Raw genomic sequence first — 17,249 nt, 5'->3', positions numbered from 1 at the left:
TCTCTAGGGAGCCTGACTCATGAACTAAAGGGAAGAAGCAGGGGTGGGAAGTGTCAAGAAAGCTTTCAGTGAACACTCTCTATCTCTTGTTCAGATTGGGAGAGAAAAGCAGGGTCACTACCCACAGAAGTCATGGGTTTTGGGGCTTTGTCGGAGTTGTTTGATATCTGCGGGTTCCCTCTTCTCCTCTTGAATCACTTCTCATTAGCGAGGTTGAAGAGAGCAGCTTTAGACTTGTGTAAGTAAAAGTGAGGTTAGATTGTGCGAGGAAAAGAGTTTGGATATCATTTTCTGGAGAGGCGTCTAAATGAAAGGTTTGTGGATTCACCTGTCCACTCTTTATCAGAGGACAGACAGGACTTTTTCCTGCAGTGACACTTTTTTTCCCCTTCTCTTTCCTCTTCCCCAGGTGGTGTATTTCACCGAAATGTACAAGATCTTCAGTGAGTTAACAGATCAGATCGACCAGGCAGGGTTGACTGATGAGCAGAGGGAGAGGGAGACAGAGGCCAAGCTCAGCGAGTTGCGTGCTCTGTCTATTGTTGCCGACGACTGAGGGAGGAAAGCCGTAAACCGGGAAGGGCTCCTTTCATGCCTCTCTGAATGGATTGCACTCTTTTCAGGCTCCTTCAAACGCTTCAAACGAACAGCATTGGCCTTAACCTGATTATCAGTTTGTTTCCTTGCGGCCTCATCATCAATCCCCATTCCTCATGCACTACAATCCCATGTTTTATTCTCTGCAAAGACTCTCTGCAGCTGAAATGCCACATGAACTAAGCCATCAGCCAAGTGCAACATAATAAGCCAATATGTTGGATTTTTTTCTCTTTTCTTTTTTTTGTAAAGGAATCGAATATTTCTCTTTAGAACTGATTAACAGGGTCACACTTCTTGGTTTCAGAGACGTTTATAAGCATTTGTTTCTAGAGTAGGAAATGAGCAAAGAAAATGTTTCTGTTAGTCACGTCTGCTGTGTTAACAACAGTCTGTGAAACATAATTTTTATTATACAACTTTGAAATTACCAACACTACAGACTGAATGTTACGTAATGTACTGTAGGTTGTCTGCACGAACATGTACAGTTATCAGTAATATAAGCTCTGTGCCATGTTGTGAGGGCTTTTTTTAAATTGAGGTTTACAGGCCGATCTTGATAACGTCACCTGTGTTTAATGTGCCTACACTGTCCTTAATGTGGATGTAACATGAAAACTACCGTGTGAGTGACATTGTGCCTGAGCAGCGGTGTTGAAAGGTCTACCACTCGGGCTGCGGAGAAAACGAGCAGGTTATTGAAGTGGCATTGCTGTCCAAAACAAAGGCTGGTGCTCCCTCTAGTGGAAAACTTTGATCATGACACCCAAATTTTCTCTCATTCAAACCATCCATCCTTTGTTCTATTGTTGGTGGCTCCATTTGTCTTTTAGCGAAGAACTTCACACATTGTTGGCACTGTTTGGAAAGTCTTGTCTGTGTACGTGCCACACCAGGGTTAGAAGCCTAATTGGCTCTCCTTCATTTCGGACCAAATCATACTGTTATTGCACTCCTTTGTTTCCACCTTGTTTTTATCAGGTACTGCCTCATTACAGTATGATGAACATGCTCTGGTTAATGTAGTAAGGTGGTAAACATATGAGTGCTCTTATATCATGTCTGAGGTGTCATACCAAGAAGCTGACTATTTATCTATGGCAATCATGTTTTTATTTCAGTTATTGAAGCAAATGCTTAGTCGATTGTCTAGCTTTGTGTACTGCAATATGCAGACTGTTTGAATTACATGTAACTATTCAAGAAGGTGTTTTTCTAAATGATTAATGGTTTGTTTTTTTAAGCTGTACTAGTGATTGATTTTTAACACAAGTGAGTGAATAATTTAACATTAGAGTGGGTTTTATTTAGGTATTTAAACGTATCAGTACAACAATCGACAATGTTTTCAACTGTCATCTAGATGTATAATCAATCATGAAATAAATCATCTGCTATACTAACAACCAACTACAACTGCCTTGTTAATTACTGTTTTATTGGGGCCTTGATGAGTATTCTCAGTTTTAGTCTCAACATCTGCAAACAAAGTGATTGCATGTGATTTGCTAAAAAAAAAAAAAAAAATCTATATCTTTTATAGACTGCAATGAATTTTATAAATGGGCTTTAAAGCCATAACACTTTACCTGCCATAAAAATCTAGCGACAACGAGGGGAGAATGTAGAATTGAATCACACAAAACAGTTAACAGCAGCTAATCTTTATTATCTGTTAAGCTTTACTGGAATTAGTCAGTAGTGTCCTTTCAAGAAATCTCACTAGAAGAAGTATTTACAGATCACAGTTTCTTCAAAAATGTGATGCCGGTTGAAATCCTCATTAGTTTTAAATGTTCCAGTTGAAGGATTATGCTGGTATGTTGGTCTACGAAAACCATTAAGACCCAATTAGAAAAATGCATGACCGACAAGCTTAAAAATAAAGAAGCTTCATGAATACTTGGAGTGATACGAGGACCCGTCAACAGTAAAATAGACCTACAGTTAATGCATGAGCAACAACGTTCCGAGTACACATCTTTAACAGTGTCCCTTTTAAAAAAACAACAACAAAAAAAACTCCTTTTACATGAAAAGAGGGAATCTTAAATTAAATTCCTACGTTTCTGCAGCTTGATTCCTAATAACTTCTGTGATTCCTACCTGAAAAGCTACACAATAATTTATACAACGGTAAAAATCTCAGTGAATCACAACTCTGAATTAGTGACATGGACAACAGTCAGATTGGAACAAACATCAGAATAATGGTTTTGGTCCCATTAGATGAAATCTTTCATGTGAAGAATTAATAGATATATGCAAGTGGGGGCACGTGGATGTGAATTAAAACCTCTGTGAAGCAAAATACCAATAATCAAAAATAAATCCAGTTGTATGTTTTGCATGAGGCAGCGCTGGCATTTAGGATTTTAATTTTCTTCTCCCAGGTGACTGTCCCTTTTTATTCCCTTATTGGACACCGGTAACTCTTAGGTGGTGTCTGTGTGTGAATTACTGAACAGAGTCCGTTACATGGATGTCTTGCTGTACATGTTTTCTATCTGTTCCTGAAAGACTCTGCGGATGTCGGCACGTCTACTTTTCAGGGTTGGGGTGAGAAGGCCGTTGGCGATACTGAACATCTCCGGGTGCAAGTGAAGGTCCTTCACCTAAAAAGGAGAGAAAGGTACAACACAAGAATTCAGTATTGAGCATTTTGTGGCACGCAAATTTATAATGGACAAATGTCAGCAGAGATTCCTTACTTGTTCAAAAGACTTGAGTCCTGCTTCTTTCCCCACAGCTTTCATATCATCTAATACTGCGTTCTTTACATCCTGTTCGAAGGAAATCCTATCAGTTTTTTGAAGGCATACTATAATGTGAAAGTAGCAGTGCTGCAAAATTCGGATATGACTTACAGGATTCTGGCACAGTTCCTCGTAAGATCCCACAAATCCTCGCTCTTTAGCCCAATCAACAAACACCTCTGGATCAGGCACAACTATGCCTATGAGATAAGACTGGTGGCATGAAAGACAAGAGAAAATGAAATGGTTAACTTTAACCAAAGCAAATGCTGTGAACATAAATCCAATGAGTATGAATCAGATTGTTTATGCATGGTACCTGTAAACTATCTCCATGCACGAACACCTGCAGTAAAGGAACACAACGCATGTAGACATTTTCTATCTTCTCAGGAGCGATGTACTCTCCCTGGGACAACTTGAAGATGTGCTTCTTTCTGTCAACGATGCGTAATGTTCCGTTCTGATAGAGAAAAGTTGTAAATGTAAACATTTTCTTACTTACAGGAAACTAGATATTTATATCTGTCACTTTTACACTGATTTTTTCCGTCTTACTGGAAGCCACTGGCCTACGTCCCCACTGTGCAGCCAGCCGTCATTGTCCAAGGCTTCAGCCGTCCTGTCTGGGTCCTTCAGGTAGCCTCTGAACACACTGGGGCCACGAATGCAGATCTAACACGGAAGAAAGAATTGAGAAGTGTGAGCAGGCAGCTTATGGTCTATATGTTTATATCTGATTACATCTTGAGATTAGCTCACCTCTCCCTCTCCGTTCTTAGCGTAGTACTTCATGTCAGGAATATCAACCAGCTTCACCATGGCACAGGGCAAAGGAGCGCCGACATGACCTGACAAACACACACGCACGCACACAAATTGGAGGTTCAGTGTATCCACCTAAACGGCACTAACACACGCACTGAACAGCAACTTGTGGAAAACTGTTCAGAATCAGTTGATGTCTTACCTGCGCTCCAGTCACCAGGCATAGAAAACGTGCAGCCAGCGGTGCATTCTGTCTGGCCGTAACCCTCAAAGATCAGACAGCCGAGAGTGGCTCTGAGGAAGGACAGCACAGTTGGGGAGATGGGTGCTGAAGCTGTCAGGGCGAACCGCAGATTACCTCCTAAATTGGCCTGAAACATAAGCAATGCAGTCAGGTTATAGAAGCGATCATATAATCATATTGCGGGTCCAAGTAAAATTCCTTTTTAACAACATTTCCAACCTAGACCATATTTTCCCATCTGCATTGACCACATTGAGCCAAAATCTTTCAGTTGCTTCACCGTTCTTTGCTTCCCTGTGTGCATGCTTCTCCAATACACTCCCACACTCCTGGTGCTTTTGGCACTGATTGCTGGAATAGTTCTGCTTCTCTTATAAAGTTTGGATACAAATTTGTTGATTATTCACAGGGCTGCTTGTCTACATGTATCACTGTGTTAAGTACTGTGGAAAACATAAACAGTGACAACTACAGAGTCCTGGATTAACAGAAAATCTGCCATTAAAGAGTGGAAACCAAAGTGTTATAAAAAAATAGATTTTTTTTTTGTTCAAAAGTGGCCCCTGGTCCTGTAGGTCTTTAGCAGAGAATCAAGTATGTGGGTTAGCAACACATGTGGTCACATGTTAAAGAATTACTGTTATGTCACTGTGTTCAGAGATATTAGATCAGCATAAAGAGAAAAAAGGAGATATTAGTTCAGCTAAAGCTAAAGAGGATTGTTCAAGTGAAGTTACAGAGATTTCCAGGGTGGCAGTGAACATTTGTGTGAGATATGTACCTGTGATTGGCAAAGTTAGGTGTCTGTTGTTTTGCCTGCTAGTTTCAGGAGTGTGAGTTGGTCTGTGTGCAAGTTTCAGAGAGATTTTGGCTGAGGTCTAACAGCAGAGTTAACTATTTAACCATATTTTTTGTTTTGGAGTATCTAATAAACTGTCACTGACGCTTGTAGTCTTATTCTCAAGAGACGCTATAATACAATACCACAAGCATTGAAAAACAAAGGAAATGTTTAACAAGTTAACAGCCACGCTAGCAGCTCTGTGAGGCTGTATTTAAGCTAAACACTATAGCATAGCACATTAGTTTCGCAGGTGTTGCATCATAAACTAAAGTAATGGTTAATGTTAAAATTTTGACCTAATGATGGTGCGAGATTAAAAGTTTCAGGATCACCAAAATCAGAAGGCTTCACCCTCTGGTGAAACATAAAAGTTTGTACAAAAATGTTTGCAACTGTTGGATATTTAGATACTAAGTTTAAAGATTGAGCTGCTGCTGGCAGGAGTCATGAGGATACATCCTTTGGATATCTGTCCTAAATTTCATTGCAATCCATCAAATTTGACAAGATATTTCAGTCTGGACTTAAATGTTGGATGAACTGACATGGATGCATATTCAACAGAAATAATGACTACGATGAAGAATGGGAAAATGTGATCGAAGTGAAATGGTGTTTCCGCAACTGACCTGAATCCTGTTAAACACCAGCTTGTCCCAAAGACTGTTGTTACGTACAACACCGCTGCTGAGCTCCGCTTGCTTTCTCCTCACAGCGTAATGAAGCAAAGCCCGCCGCAGCGGAGAGGTCACAGAACCCAGGATCTTGATAGACATGGGTGGAAATGCACAGAAACACAAATGAGGTGTAAAAACATAACTGACCCCGAGCTCAAGAGGCGCTACATATGACACTTATGAGACCATCCGAGTGTGTTTACCAACCTTGTCATAGATGCGATTGAGTAAACGAGGGACAACAGGAAAGAAGGTCGGTTTGAGAGTTTTAATGTCATCCATAAGAAGAGAAATGTCTCCTTGGTAGAATCCTACTCGGGCTCCATGGCAGAACATAGAAACCTGAGACAGAAATAGACTTAATTTGGGGGCTTACACACAAACGCACACTTAAAAAAAAAACCCAAACAAACAAAAAAAGCCTGAGAAGAGGATCAACTACCTGAATCATCCTCTCGAACATATGGGCAAGTGGCAGGTAGGAGATAGACACATCCTCTTGCTGGATCACAAACGAACCCTGAGAGAAACAAGAAAAACAAATGAGCAAAGCACATGGGAGAGATTAAGTTCAGGCGGCAGCATACAGTGAAACCACACGGGCAATCAAACATGCTGTATGGCTTTTTCAACAGCAGTTAGATAGCAGAATCTTTACACAGGGGCAATTAGTTAAAGTACCTCGCAGCGACAATGGCAATCAAACACCCAATTAATCATACCATTAAACACAGCAGGGAGAGGGACAGTTTGGAGATAGGTGAACAGAGACACAAGCAGATAGGGAGTGACGGGAGCTGTGAGGCTGTTCTCAATTAGACAAGGAGGTGGAAATGTAGACAGACCTCCAGGATCTTAATGACAGAGGAAGTGTTGGAGGCGATGTTGCCGTGGGTGATCATGGCTCCTTTGGGCTTTCCTGGATAAATAAACAAGACATTATTGCAGTGCCCGGCGCAGCATAGGAAGCTACAGCAGTGCCATAAAAAGAGGTTGTTAGTGGGCACTCAAGGACACTTCTCTAATGATGTGAGTGAAGGATAATTATGCAGAGACTTATGGGATCAGACGGTACCTGTGGTTCCACTGGTGAAGCAAACCACGGCCAGATCCTGAGGCTGGGGCGGCTACAGCAGGCAGCAATAAAATATGAGAATATGAAAACGGGCTTCCTCCACTCTTAATTTAAGGCCTGTTTACAAGTGAGTGTTAATGATATCTTACGGGACATGAGCAACAATAAAACTGTCATCCCAGTATTTAGAGGGGGATTAGGTATTTACCGAAACCAGTTTGATGCGGTGATGTAGCAGCTGAGAGATAGTAAACTCACCACAGGATCTTTGAGGTTCTGCCTTCCAAGCTCCTAAGATGTGGACAAAGAGGAGTTATTCATAACAGTTTAAATATCACCATCGATGACTCAATTAGAGGGGATGCATTTTAATGAGCCTGCATTATTATAGTGATTTCCACCCTGCTCACCATGAGTTGTGCCAGTTTCAAAACCTCCACCTGGCAATTCTTCGCCCTCTCCACGAAGGCTTCGGTGAAATCGTTAAAGAGAACCAGGCAGGAGAGCTTTGGAGTCACGCCTTGCTCCTTGTTCTCCAACAGAGACGCCGCCTTCTCCTCCCGGTCGCAGATCACCAGAGAGATCTCCGCTAAAATGCACCATGACACAAACATTACACTAACAGCGGTAAGTGAGAAATCAGGGGGTTTCTGCTCCACCGTGTGCCAGCTGTAAATCTAGGGAAGCTAAAAGGAGCAACAAATGTGTTCTATCTCAGCCACAATTCAAACTAACAACATGAGGACAGACATTCTTCACAGACACTGAAAAACAAATTTTAAAGTAAAACCAAATGTTTCTCACACTCATCTAATGCAACAATCCAACAGTTTGAAGTTACATGATTGTACTTTGGGTCCAAAAAAACAAACAATGATAGACAGTAAATAAATACTTAAAATTCTGAGGTATTTACACTTTGAGTAACTAAATAAGTCTAAACCACTACATATTAGGGGGAAATGTTGCCCTTAAAAAAAAAAATAAAAAAAAATCCACTACATTTATCTGACAGCCACAGTTACTTTTCAGATGAAATATTTCACATAACACATGAGCTTACATGAAAACATGCATATAAAGATTAAACCAGTGGTTTATAATATATTGGTTAATGACTAACAAACAAACAAGTCTACTTGGCAACTCTTCTCATATTTCAGATGATTCAGGTATTGTTAGTAGTTGTCCAAAATACATTCTTCCCTCTAAACTAGTTTCATTTACATAACTATTTACTGTACAAGGTCCAAAAAGGTCAAATTACTCAATATTTCAAGTACAAATTTGTGGTTTTTCCCCCTTCTTCCCTCACCTTATTATCTCACCCCACCCCCCATTTTTACACAGCACAAGTACTTAGCTGACAGTACTCCTGTAGCATAGTAGGGGTAAGCAGGATTTTTATTTTAACATTGTTGTACTGGCAGCTAAGTAAACGTTTTGAGTGCTTATTCTACTGCTGCATCTAACACACTGTATACCAAATTATCTGCTTATATTTTACAGTTTTTGAATTAGAGTTGGAGTTTGTCTGTCTCTGAATCTCAAACTGTATTCTGGGAGAGGGCTTGCTGAATAATGCTCATCACAGCAGTCTTTGATTCAAAATGGGAGGTTGGCAAACTGGCCAAGTTTATATAGTGAAGTGACCTGTGCCTTTAAGTAAGTGAAATTAAACGTGTTTTGTTGTTATTTGTATGTACAGGTTCTCTCACCCAGGTTGAGGATGTGCACCATTGCCTCCAGCCCCAGTGTGTCGTAGAGAGGCACCACAGCCATGGAGTAGGTGTAGCAGGCCAGTTCAGAGATGATCCACTGTCACCAGCAGAGGGAGACAGAGCAGCACCGTTACACTCATTTCCAGTCTTTGCTTATTCACTTGTTAAGATATTTAAATATTAAGGTGCTATGTGTATTTTGACATTTAAAAAAAAACACCAATAAATTAGTAAATTATTTTGAAGCCACGCTACAGGCTCTGATAAAGTCTGCATAGGAATTACAAAAATGGTTTTGCCTGACTGATATTTTAAAAAATGAGTTTGGGAGCAGACATGCTCCAATATTAGCTGCCCTGGAGACCCACATTCACCAACAGCAATTTGCTCTCAAGATGAATAAGTATGAAGGCAAGCGCACTTTGAGGACAGACAGACAGAAAGACACATTTTCATTTTCAACTTCATAGAAAGAAATATGATCTTGAGGAGGGAAGAGGGGGTTTAATGGCCACTTCTAAACTTATGTGTGTGGATATAAAAATATATTACCGGTAAATTTGACCTGCAGGTGTCTTAACAGATATCTTCAAAAAGTTCAAGGTGGAAACAAATCAAGTCAGGGATGAGTCGCGTACCTCTGGTCTGTTTTGTGCAAATATCCCGACAAACTGCTCCGGGGTCGGCTGGCAGCCTTTAGCCAACAGCCCAGAGCCCAGCACCTGCGCCTGTTCAGCCACCTGGAGGATGGGTGAACAAATAGCAAAAGAAGATTATACAAGAAATGCTATGACATGTGGGGGATGAAAATACAACAACGTGTCAGACCTCAGTGTAGGAGATCCACTCATAGGGCTGCCCCGGCTTCCTGAAGCCAAGACATGGGCCGTTTCCTGAAGGGCCCAGAACAGTTGTGTCAAAGTCAGTTCAAACGTATTGATTATATGACACTTCTGATAATTATGTTTTTGCTTGAACTAGAGGACTTTATAGCTTCAGTATCAAAATGCTGCTTGTGACCCGATTCAAGTAAGAATTGTGAGAAAAGGATTTCTGTCATCTGTCATATTCAAAATCAAAACAAGAAACAAGAATGAACAATACTCATTTACAATGTCCCAGTGAAACTTGATGATGAATAATGTTGCAGAAAGTAATGATAAGAAGTATGTTAATTGCTTATGGTTACTAATTACAAATATAAAACATATTCTATATAGACTATATATAGACTATTTTAAATATGAGTTTGGGTGTGATGAGCCAGTTTGCAAAATTTACTTTTTTATCCAACAGCCAAATGGCTAATGGATGTTCAAATTTCACCAGCCACTCAATAGATTTTCTTTTTTTTTTTGGCTGGTGGTGAGTGAAGCAAATCTACCAGCCACCTACATATTTTACCTGCTTTTAGCTGGAGGCTGATGCTAGTTTTGTGTCCTGGATGTTGCATATATAAATGTGTGCCTTCTTTTTTATACCTTGACATTTGCTGTGTTCATCCCCACCTGAGTTTGAGAGCCTTTCATAAGATATAAGGGTATCAAGGTTTGTAAATCATGTAATCTTTTATCATCTTCATCAATCTTTTATCTTTTTATTAAAACATGAAAGCAACCAAAGGTGGACTAATGAAGATAAAGATAAAAGAGGAGCAGGAAACTGAATTTCTTTATCCTGTTCTTTGATATGATTACATGGTCAAATCTGGGACAAAGACAAATGAAATGTTTTGTGACTGTGTCCCGTGTCATCACCTGCGATCCTCAGGCCTCTCTGGAACATGTCATAGGCCGTCTTGGTGTCATCGTAGTAAAACTCCAGCAGTGAGTCATCGTTAAGAAGAGCAGATCGCCTGCAGCTGGGATCTCCCTACAAAGACACACCACAGTAAGACATCTTAAAATAGCACTCACGACAAATCAAAACATTATGACGCCTACAGCAATCCACTCACGTTCACAGCTACAGACTGAGCTTGCAGATCACAGGGGGGACGCATGGGTCGAGGACGTGTCACCAGCCAATACGCAGTGAGGGAAGCCAAGGCTCCTAAACCCAGCAGAGAGGAAGGCGACAGAGACAGGGAGGACAAGGACAAGGAGGACAGAGGCAGAGATGGCAGAAGACTCCAGACGTCGTCTGATTCGGATACTTTGAGTCCCGAGCTGGAACGAAGTGATCGTAACCACTCTTGGAAATGCATATCTGAGAGAGGAAAGACATGAGAGAAAAAAAAGATAAAGGAGCAGTGAGATAGAAGGCAATTATATGGTGTGTTCACATCACACAAGTTTCATTGTGCTGCAATAAAAAAAAGAAAATCAACACCTGCAAGAAGCATCAAACAGCAAACATGAAGAGGACTGAAACTGAAAGATTGACTGTGTCCTTTCAATCACTCTTAAAAATGCTGTTTCCTTGCAAAAGCATTTTTAAAATGGTATTTTGCCTGTTTATTTGCTGTTTATCTGATGTAACAATTGTTTTCATTAATGACTAATATGTGTTTCTTTTCATTTGATTGATTAATTGTTTGGTTGTCTGTCATTTGTTCAAAAATAGTGAAAAATGCCCAAGTTAACAACTTCAAATTCCTCCAACTAACAGTCCAAAACCCAAAGACTTACAATTTACAACAACATGGAACAGAGATACGCAAATCATCACATTTGAAGGCAAAGCCATGAAGTGCTTAGAGACCCCCTCTATGCCTTCATACATGTTTTAAGATGTATAGAATGTATAAAATTCAACTTTGAATAACAGTTGGTCACTAGTATGGTTTTTCCACAAAAAACGTCCAATTATCTTGTTAAAATCCTTAAAAATACATACTATGTCTACCTCGTTAAAAAAATGCATCAGCTATGAATATGCAAATATTTTTCATTTTAGAAGTTTAACAGCTGGGCACAAGATCTCTCCTACTTCGCTGTAGAGCCCACTATCAGTGTTTGTTCACTGGAAGCTTTAAGTCTTCACATCACACTTGTGAAAGTTGCATATTGGACAGTGATTGCCTCCAAACTAGTTGTACTTTCTGTCACAAATCATGCTATTAGGCACAAACCTTAAACTTATTTTCAGTGAGCACAGACAAACTTTCCCCTTACAGCAGAAGATGTGAAAACAGCCTCTTAGTGTCAAACTCTGCACATACATCCTTCTGCACAGTGAAGTTCAAACATCCAACTGAAGCCACAAGAAAAACTGATTTTTGAGTGGAGGGGGCCTTTCACATTTTTTCTTGATAAGGGCTCAAACAATTATCCCAACTTCATTGATGATTAATTTTAGTCATTTCAGCACTAAGACCAAGAAGCAGAACTATTTCAATACATCTCCAAATGGATATTTCTAGCGATGCACCAATACTGATATCAGATATCGATGCGATACTGACTCAGATAGCTGGGTCAATGTTAGGAAAAGCAATGTTTAAGTCAAGTCTGATTTCTTCCACATAAAAGAATGAACACAGTCTCTTCCACATGAAGCATGCAGCTTATTAATTAAACACTGGTATTGGATTGGTACTCAGTATGAACTGATGCCCAAAGTCCAGATATCAGTATCAGAACTGAAAAAGATCAGTGCATCCCTTGCAATTTCATTACAAGTTATTCAAAAGGTAAATGCATTTTTCAGGATTTCTTACTCACTATAACTGTTTAAAAAAAATGAAAATGAATCATATTCCCACTGAATCTGCGCTAGAAAATCAAAGCTAAGTTTCCAGTGATTTTTGCAAGTTATTGCATTTGTTTTCTAACTAAAGTATTCCAGTCATTTAACTCCCCTATAGTAAACCTCTCTTTACAATATACCACAACTCATCTTGAAATAGATACACACATCATTCCACTTGTGAAACTGTAGCATACCAGACTTGAGAGTCTGGTTAAAAGGCTGAGGCACGCTGGGCCACAGGCTTGGCACCGCATAGAGAGAGAAGAAGAGAAGAAAAGGCCTGAGCTGCATACAGGAGGGGTGGAGGGGTGGAGAGACACCAGGAAGTAATATTGATTGGCTTAACAGAAACAGCCACCGGGGTTACTCTCAGTCATGGTGTGCCACTCTTTTATCCAACAGGGAGAGAGTGTCGGGGTGCGTACAGTAATGGGGGGCTGGTTGGTGAGATAGGGTGAGGGGGAGGAACAACCTGACAGCTCCGAGCCTGTGAGTCCTCCCCCATCACTCCCTACCAGAGACTTTATTATTCATATCTAAACTGAATGAAAGAGGAAGAAACAGGGAGGGATGAACCTCAAAACAAACTTCCACAGTGTTCACACACAAACGCTGCAAACTACGATTCTCCCCTAAAACTGCTTATTTCACCCATTCCGACAAACCACTTTATCTTCAGCCAGGCAAGGTATTCTCTTCACTGAATAAATCTCTCCTTTCCCACATCCCCTCCCCTCCCTGCACACCCCTCAACCTCTCACCCACTTTCTCCCCCTGTACCCAAATGGAGGAAGGAGGGGGGGGGGTGATATCATCCCCCCTCCCTTCTTTTTAACCAGACCGATCCTGCAAGGGCAGAGCGATGCCACGCTCGCCCTCAGTGGATTTATAATCTACTCTAATCATCAATTTATGTGACCTAAAGCTGCTCAGTTGCCACTTTACACCTGCTGAAGTAACAAAGCAGATGGTGAACCCCTTGAGTCCTTTCACTGGGTAAATAAATAGGAAAACAACAGGGTTTATGAAATTGCGACACATCCCCAAAAAAATTGACAGTTCGCTGTGAAGAGAACTTCCTGTAGCCCCTTTCTGTCACTCTCCACCACTCCCTCCTCTCTCTCTCTCCCATTCATAATGGCTATTGTCAAGGCTCAGACAGGGACCATTGTGCTCCCAGCTTTTACTCCCTGGGAGACATGAGACAAAAGAAATGGCAGACACGTGAAAATATACTGAACTGTTTCAGTTACCCAAAAATGCAGCTTCACAGCCTGTGCCAGTCCCTGCTGGGACAGAAAAACGCCACTGTTTTGATGCTTTGCACCTGAATTTACATTATGAGGAGATGTTGCAGAGCAGGGCACAAAGATGTGTTTGTTAGTGATAACACAACATCAGGTGGCATGACATTTAGACTGTAATGGTGGATTAAATGAATGTTTGCTGCAAATTGTCTTTAATCTAACAAATATAATGATGTAAATATATAAAGACGTGAACATCCTGTTATGGAGCATGTGAAAGAAGGGGGAAAAAGCCATAAAACAGCAGAATGCAGGTTCACAGGAGGATGGCAGGCATGTAGTGGATAGCCTGAGGCAGTCTGCATGTCTGCGCACATTGACTCCTGCTGACAAGCTGAGACAGCTGAAAACACACAAGACATTTAGAGCAGGAACCAAGAACTGGTCTTGAGAAACTGTGAGAACAGTTACTGTTATAGCTGTTTGCTATATTTTGGTGAAACGTGTGTGTTTACAATTACTTAAAAAGCATCATTAGTATGACAACTGTAGGAGAACTACCAAGTCTTACATGTAGGTTTTATTGTCATGTGAGGTGCAGGGAGATATTTTGCCACAGATTAGGTTAATAGGTGCAAATGTAGCTCCATCATCACATGCTTTAGGTATGTTTCTGGTGTAGTGAGAGGTAGAGAAGCTATTGGCAACATCACCAACACAGTAAGGGAAAGTCATCTTCTTATAAACAAATAAGGAGCCAGTGCAGATTATTTTAAAGTAGTTTTAGTCAAAACTGAGAGTATGAACCCTTAAATGAAAGGCTGCCAGAGAGCATCTTGGTCACAGGAAGATGGAAAAAGGACTGACATTTGTGGTGTTTTTGTTATATACCTTTAAAATGGTACTTCAAACATGCATTAGGTATCCATCTAGAGCACAACTTGAGTCTTTTTTTGTTTGTTGGTATTTTAGAGATTAAAGGGAAAATATGCCACTGAATAACATGAAGAGTGAGGAGAGGCTCTGTACAGTAGCCTACAGAGCTTCTGTGGTGATGAGAGCAATGCTGGGGAATGCTTCCCCCTGACCCAGAAAACTACAGGAGGTGACACATGGGGGGAGGGGGGTTAAGGGGGATAGACAGAGAGAGAGAGAGAGAGAGAGAGAGAGAGAGAGAGAGAGAGAGAGAGAGAGAGAGAGAGAGAGAGAGAGAGAGAGAGAGAGAGAGAGAGAGAGAGAGAGAGAGAAGGGGGGGAGGGGGGGCACAACATTTTGTACCAGCAGACCAGCAGCAGCAACAGCAGTAGCAATGAACTCTGCACACTTTCCATGTGCTCGGAGAAGTGAATGGTCTGATCGAGGGGGGATGAGGAGAAAGTTACGGGGGGACACACGTGAGGCCGGCTGGGCAGCGGGGGGAACGAGGAAAAGAGAAAGAATGAAACGCACGGATGTTTTCCGGCTGTGATTCCCAAATGAAGCGTGAAGAACACAGACACACACTTGGTCACAATGAAGTTTTTCTTGTCAAGGGGTAAAACAGAGTGACCACTATCCGGCACGCAGAGAACACCTTCACTTTTCACTTTCTATTGGATGATCACAAGTCTCCCATTCTCTCAGGCTCACTTGAATTCAAAGACAATGTAACAATTGTGCAGTTTTCTCCACACTAAGGTTTTCAATTTCATTAAAATAAAGCATCCGGTTCAAACATCAATGTGAAAAGGGTGATCTTCCCCATTGAGCTTTTCTGGAAACACATCTCTTAGGAAACTTTTGAATCAGTGAGTGTTTTTGTGCATCAGGGCAGATCAGCCGAGCCTTCAGCCGCCTCACTGTACGCTACAACTATCAAACACTCGCAGCAGATACCGGAGAAGCTGGCATCTGGCCATGTGAACAACTTTAGACATGTTGCATTGCATGGCCCAGAATATGTAGACATGCAGGTTACGGTACAAATGTTGCAAAGTAGGACACAAACACAGCAGACACAGGATGAGGACATGGACGGGGGAGTGTGATCTGACGCAATAAAGTCATAAAACCTACAGTTGAGGGCTGCAACACTTTCCAAACACGTAATTATCTCCAGGCTGGATCAGGAACAAAATACCACAGCACAGTGCGGTGCTTTAACTTGACAGCTAAACTTAAAGCTCAGCCCTTTTCTTATGAGAAATTCAGAAGTACACAGCAAAGAATACCAGATCAAAATTATAAGTGACTACATCTACTAGATGACTACTAGAAAAGCCTGAGAAAGTGCAATATTTATTATAAATAAGAACTGCTTCATGTTTTGAAAACAACAGTGCTCGGATGTGTTTCATAAAACTGGATTACCAGCTAAACTAGGCTTATGTCAGTAAGTCTGACTTTATTTCCGGAAATTTTCTTTTTCATAAACCTCTAACCTACGTTGCCATGGAGACACATCCCTGCAGACTAGACTAGCCTAGTCCTGGTTAGGCTATATTTTTCATAATTTTCCACTCAACATATAAAAAGAAGCAAATAAGTAACATATTTTGCCTTTAAATGCCACTGTAATAATACTAAAGAAACACATACCCAGTAATCAGTATTTTAAAATACCAAAAGGGCAACGGTCAATAAATCTAAGGGTATTTAAACAGTATCTCCACCTGCATGCAAGTAAACTAAACAGCACCATCCAAGTTTGAAGAAAATGCTGATTATTTTTTTGGGATAAATTACCTCACTGGTGTCCTATTGAGTTATTTAAATACCATGCTGCATCTCACACATCTTGTGCAATCATTTGTGCATATATGATACAAAGACATTTCACATTTCTCAAGCAGCTGCTGCAGTGAACTTGGAAGTCATCTCTCCGTAACTTTTGCAGTTTTTGTTCATTTTTTCATTCATATTTTATCCTCAGTGTTATTTAACATGAAGCTTTATACCCACAAACATGGCACTGGTCTGTGTTTTAAAGTCAGATCTTGAACCATACTTGAATCAGTCTTTAGATTCATACAGATTCTTCAATCCTGGTTCACGTCGTCTCATTCAAGACAAGCAGGGTTTTTTTCTCAATCGGCCCGCAGTGAAGTCTGAAACTCCTCACTGGATCATTTTAAAACGATCTGTTCAGTTTCAGTATGAAACTTTGAAACTTGTAACAATTTGTAAGGAGTTGATTCATCTCCTCATGACTCCAATGACTAATTTACACCAACAGTCGCAGCTCAGCAGCCTGGAGCGGACTGCAACCAAACTCTTCTTGCTTTTACAAAGGAGAAATCGTGGCTCAGATATGTTTCTGTATAGAGCTGAGACGATTGAAAACAAACAATCAAACAAAGTCTACACAGAACTTACCTCGGTAAAAGCAGGCCTTCACTCTTCCTCTCAGACTGAACTCCCAAATCACTTCAGTGTCTCCATCGAAATCTGCCCGCGCGTCAAGTTACAGATGATGGAAACGCGTTTCCGGTGTTCAGCCTATCTGGTGAGCCATCACAGACTGTGAGCTGTGCTGTTGGAAGAAGTAGGACTCAGATCCTTAAGTAACAGTAAAGGATAAAGTAAAGGTGTCAATACGGTCATGTAAAAACATCAATTACAAATAAAAATTCTGCATTTAAAATA

General features: G+C 40.8%; 2 protein-coding genes across 5 annotated transcripts in view; one reads left to right on the top strand and one right to left on the bottom strand.

Moving 5' to 3' along the window:
• bin3 (bridging integrator 3) overlaps positions 1-2,010 on the top strand; it is a 35,440-nt gene extending 33,430 nt beyond the window's left edge. The window contains exon 9 of the mRNA XM_062418344.1: positions 410-2,010. Coding sequence (XP_062274328.1) covers positions 410-556 — 147 coding nt within the window. The 3' untranslated portion in view covers positions 557-2,010. The remainder of the gene's footprint in view (positions 1-409) is intronic.
• A 1,064-nt stretch (positions 2,011-3,074) lies between these two features.
• acsl2 (acyl-CoA synthetase long chain family member 2) lies at positions 3,075-11,356 on the bottom strand. Of its 4 annotated transcripts, XM_062418305.1 has the most exons (20): positions 10,861-11,356; positions 10,643-10,761; positions 10,443-10,557; positions 9,514-9,578; positions 9,324-9,425; positions 8,683-8,782; positions 7,375-7,553; positions 7,223-7,255; positions 6,965-7,016; positions 6,735-6,808; positions 6,332-6,409; positions 6,097-6,231; positions 5,842-5,976; positions 4,327-4,495; positions 4,119-4,207; positions 3,915-4,031; positions 3,676-3,819; positions 3,468-3,569; positions 3,312-3,383; positions 3,075-3,215 (listed from the first exon to the last, which is right to left on the bottom strand). In XM_062418305.1, exons 1-20 carry the CDS (start codon positions 10,889-10,891, stop codon positions 3,075-3,077), a joined length of 2,052 nt encoding a protein of 683 aa, XP_062274289.1. In that variant the 5' UTR covers positions 10,892-11,356. The 4 variants fall into 4 exon arrangements, with proteins under 4 accessions (XP_062274289.1, XP_062274287.1, XP_062274286.1 ...); XM_062418303.1 differs by having other exon boundaries at positions 10,443-10,546; positions 10,632-11,356; XM_062418302.1 differs by having other exon boundaries at positions 10,643-11,356.
• Between the last annotated feature and the right edge of the window lie 5,893 nt (positions 11,357-17,249).

Source organism: Scomber scombrus, chromosome 4 (assembly GCF_963691925.1).
Source record: "Scomber scombrus chromosome 4, fScoSco1.1, whole genome shotgun sequence".
Lineage (NCBI taxonomy): Eukaryota > Metazoa > Chordata > Actinopteri > Scombriformes > Scombridae > Scomber > Scomber scombrus.
This window is presented reverse-complemented; position numbering and strand designations above follow the sequence as displayed.

Coding starts and splice junctions, on each gene's coding strand:
- acsl2 (XM_062418303.1), bottom strand. CDS start 10,891: ATGCATTTCCAAGAGTGGTTACGATCACTTCGTTCCAGCTCGGGACTC. Junction 5,977..6,096: donor TCAATCGCATCTATGACAAG/GTTGGTAAACAC, acceptor ATGTCTATCAAG/ATCCTGGGTTCTGTGACCTC. Junction 3,570..3,675: donor TGCATGGAGATAGTTTACAG/GTACCATGCATA, acceptor TCATGCCACCAG/TCTTATCTCATAGGCATAGT.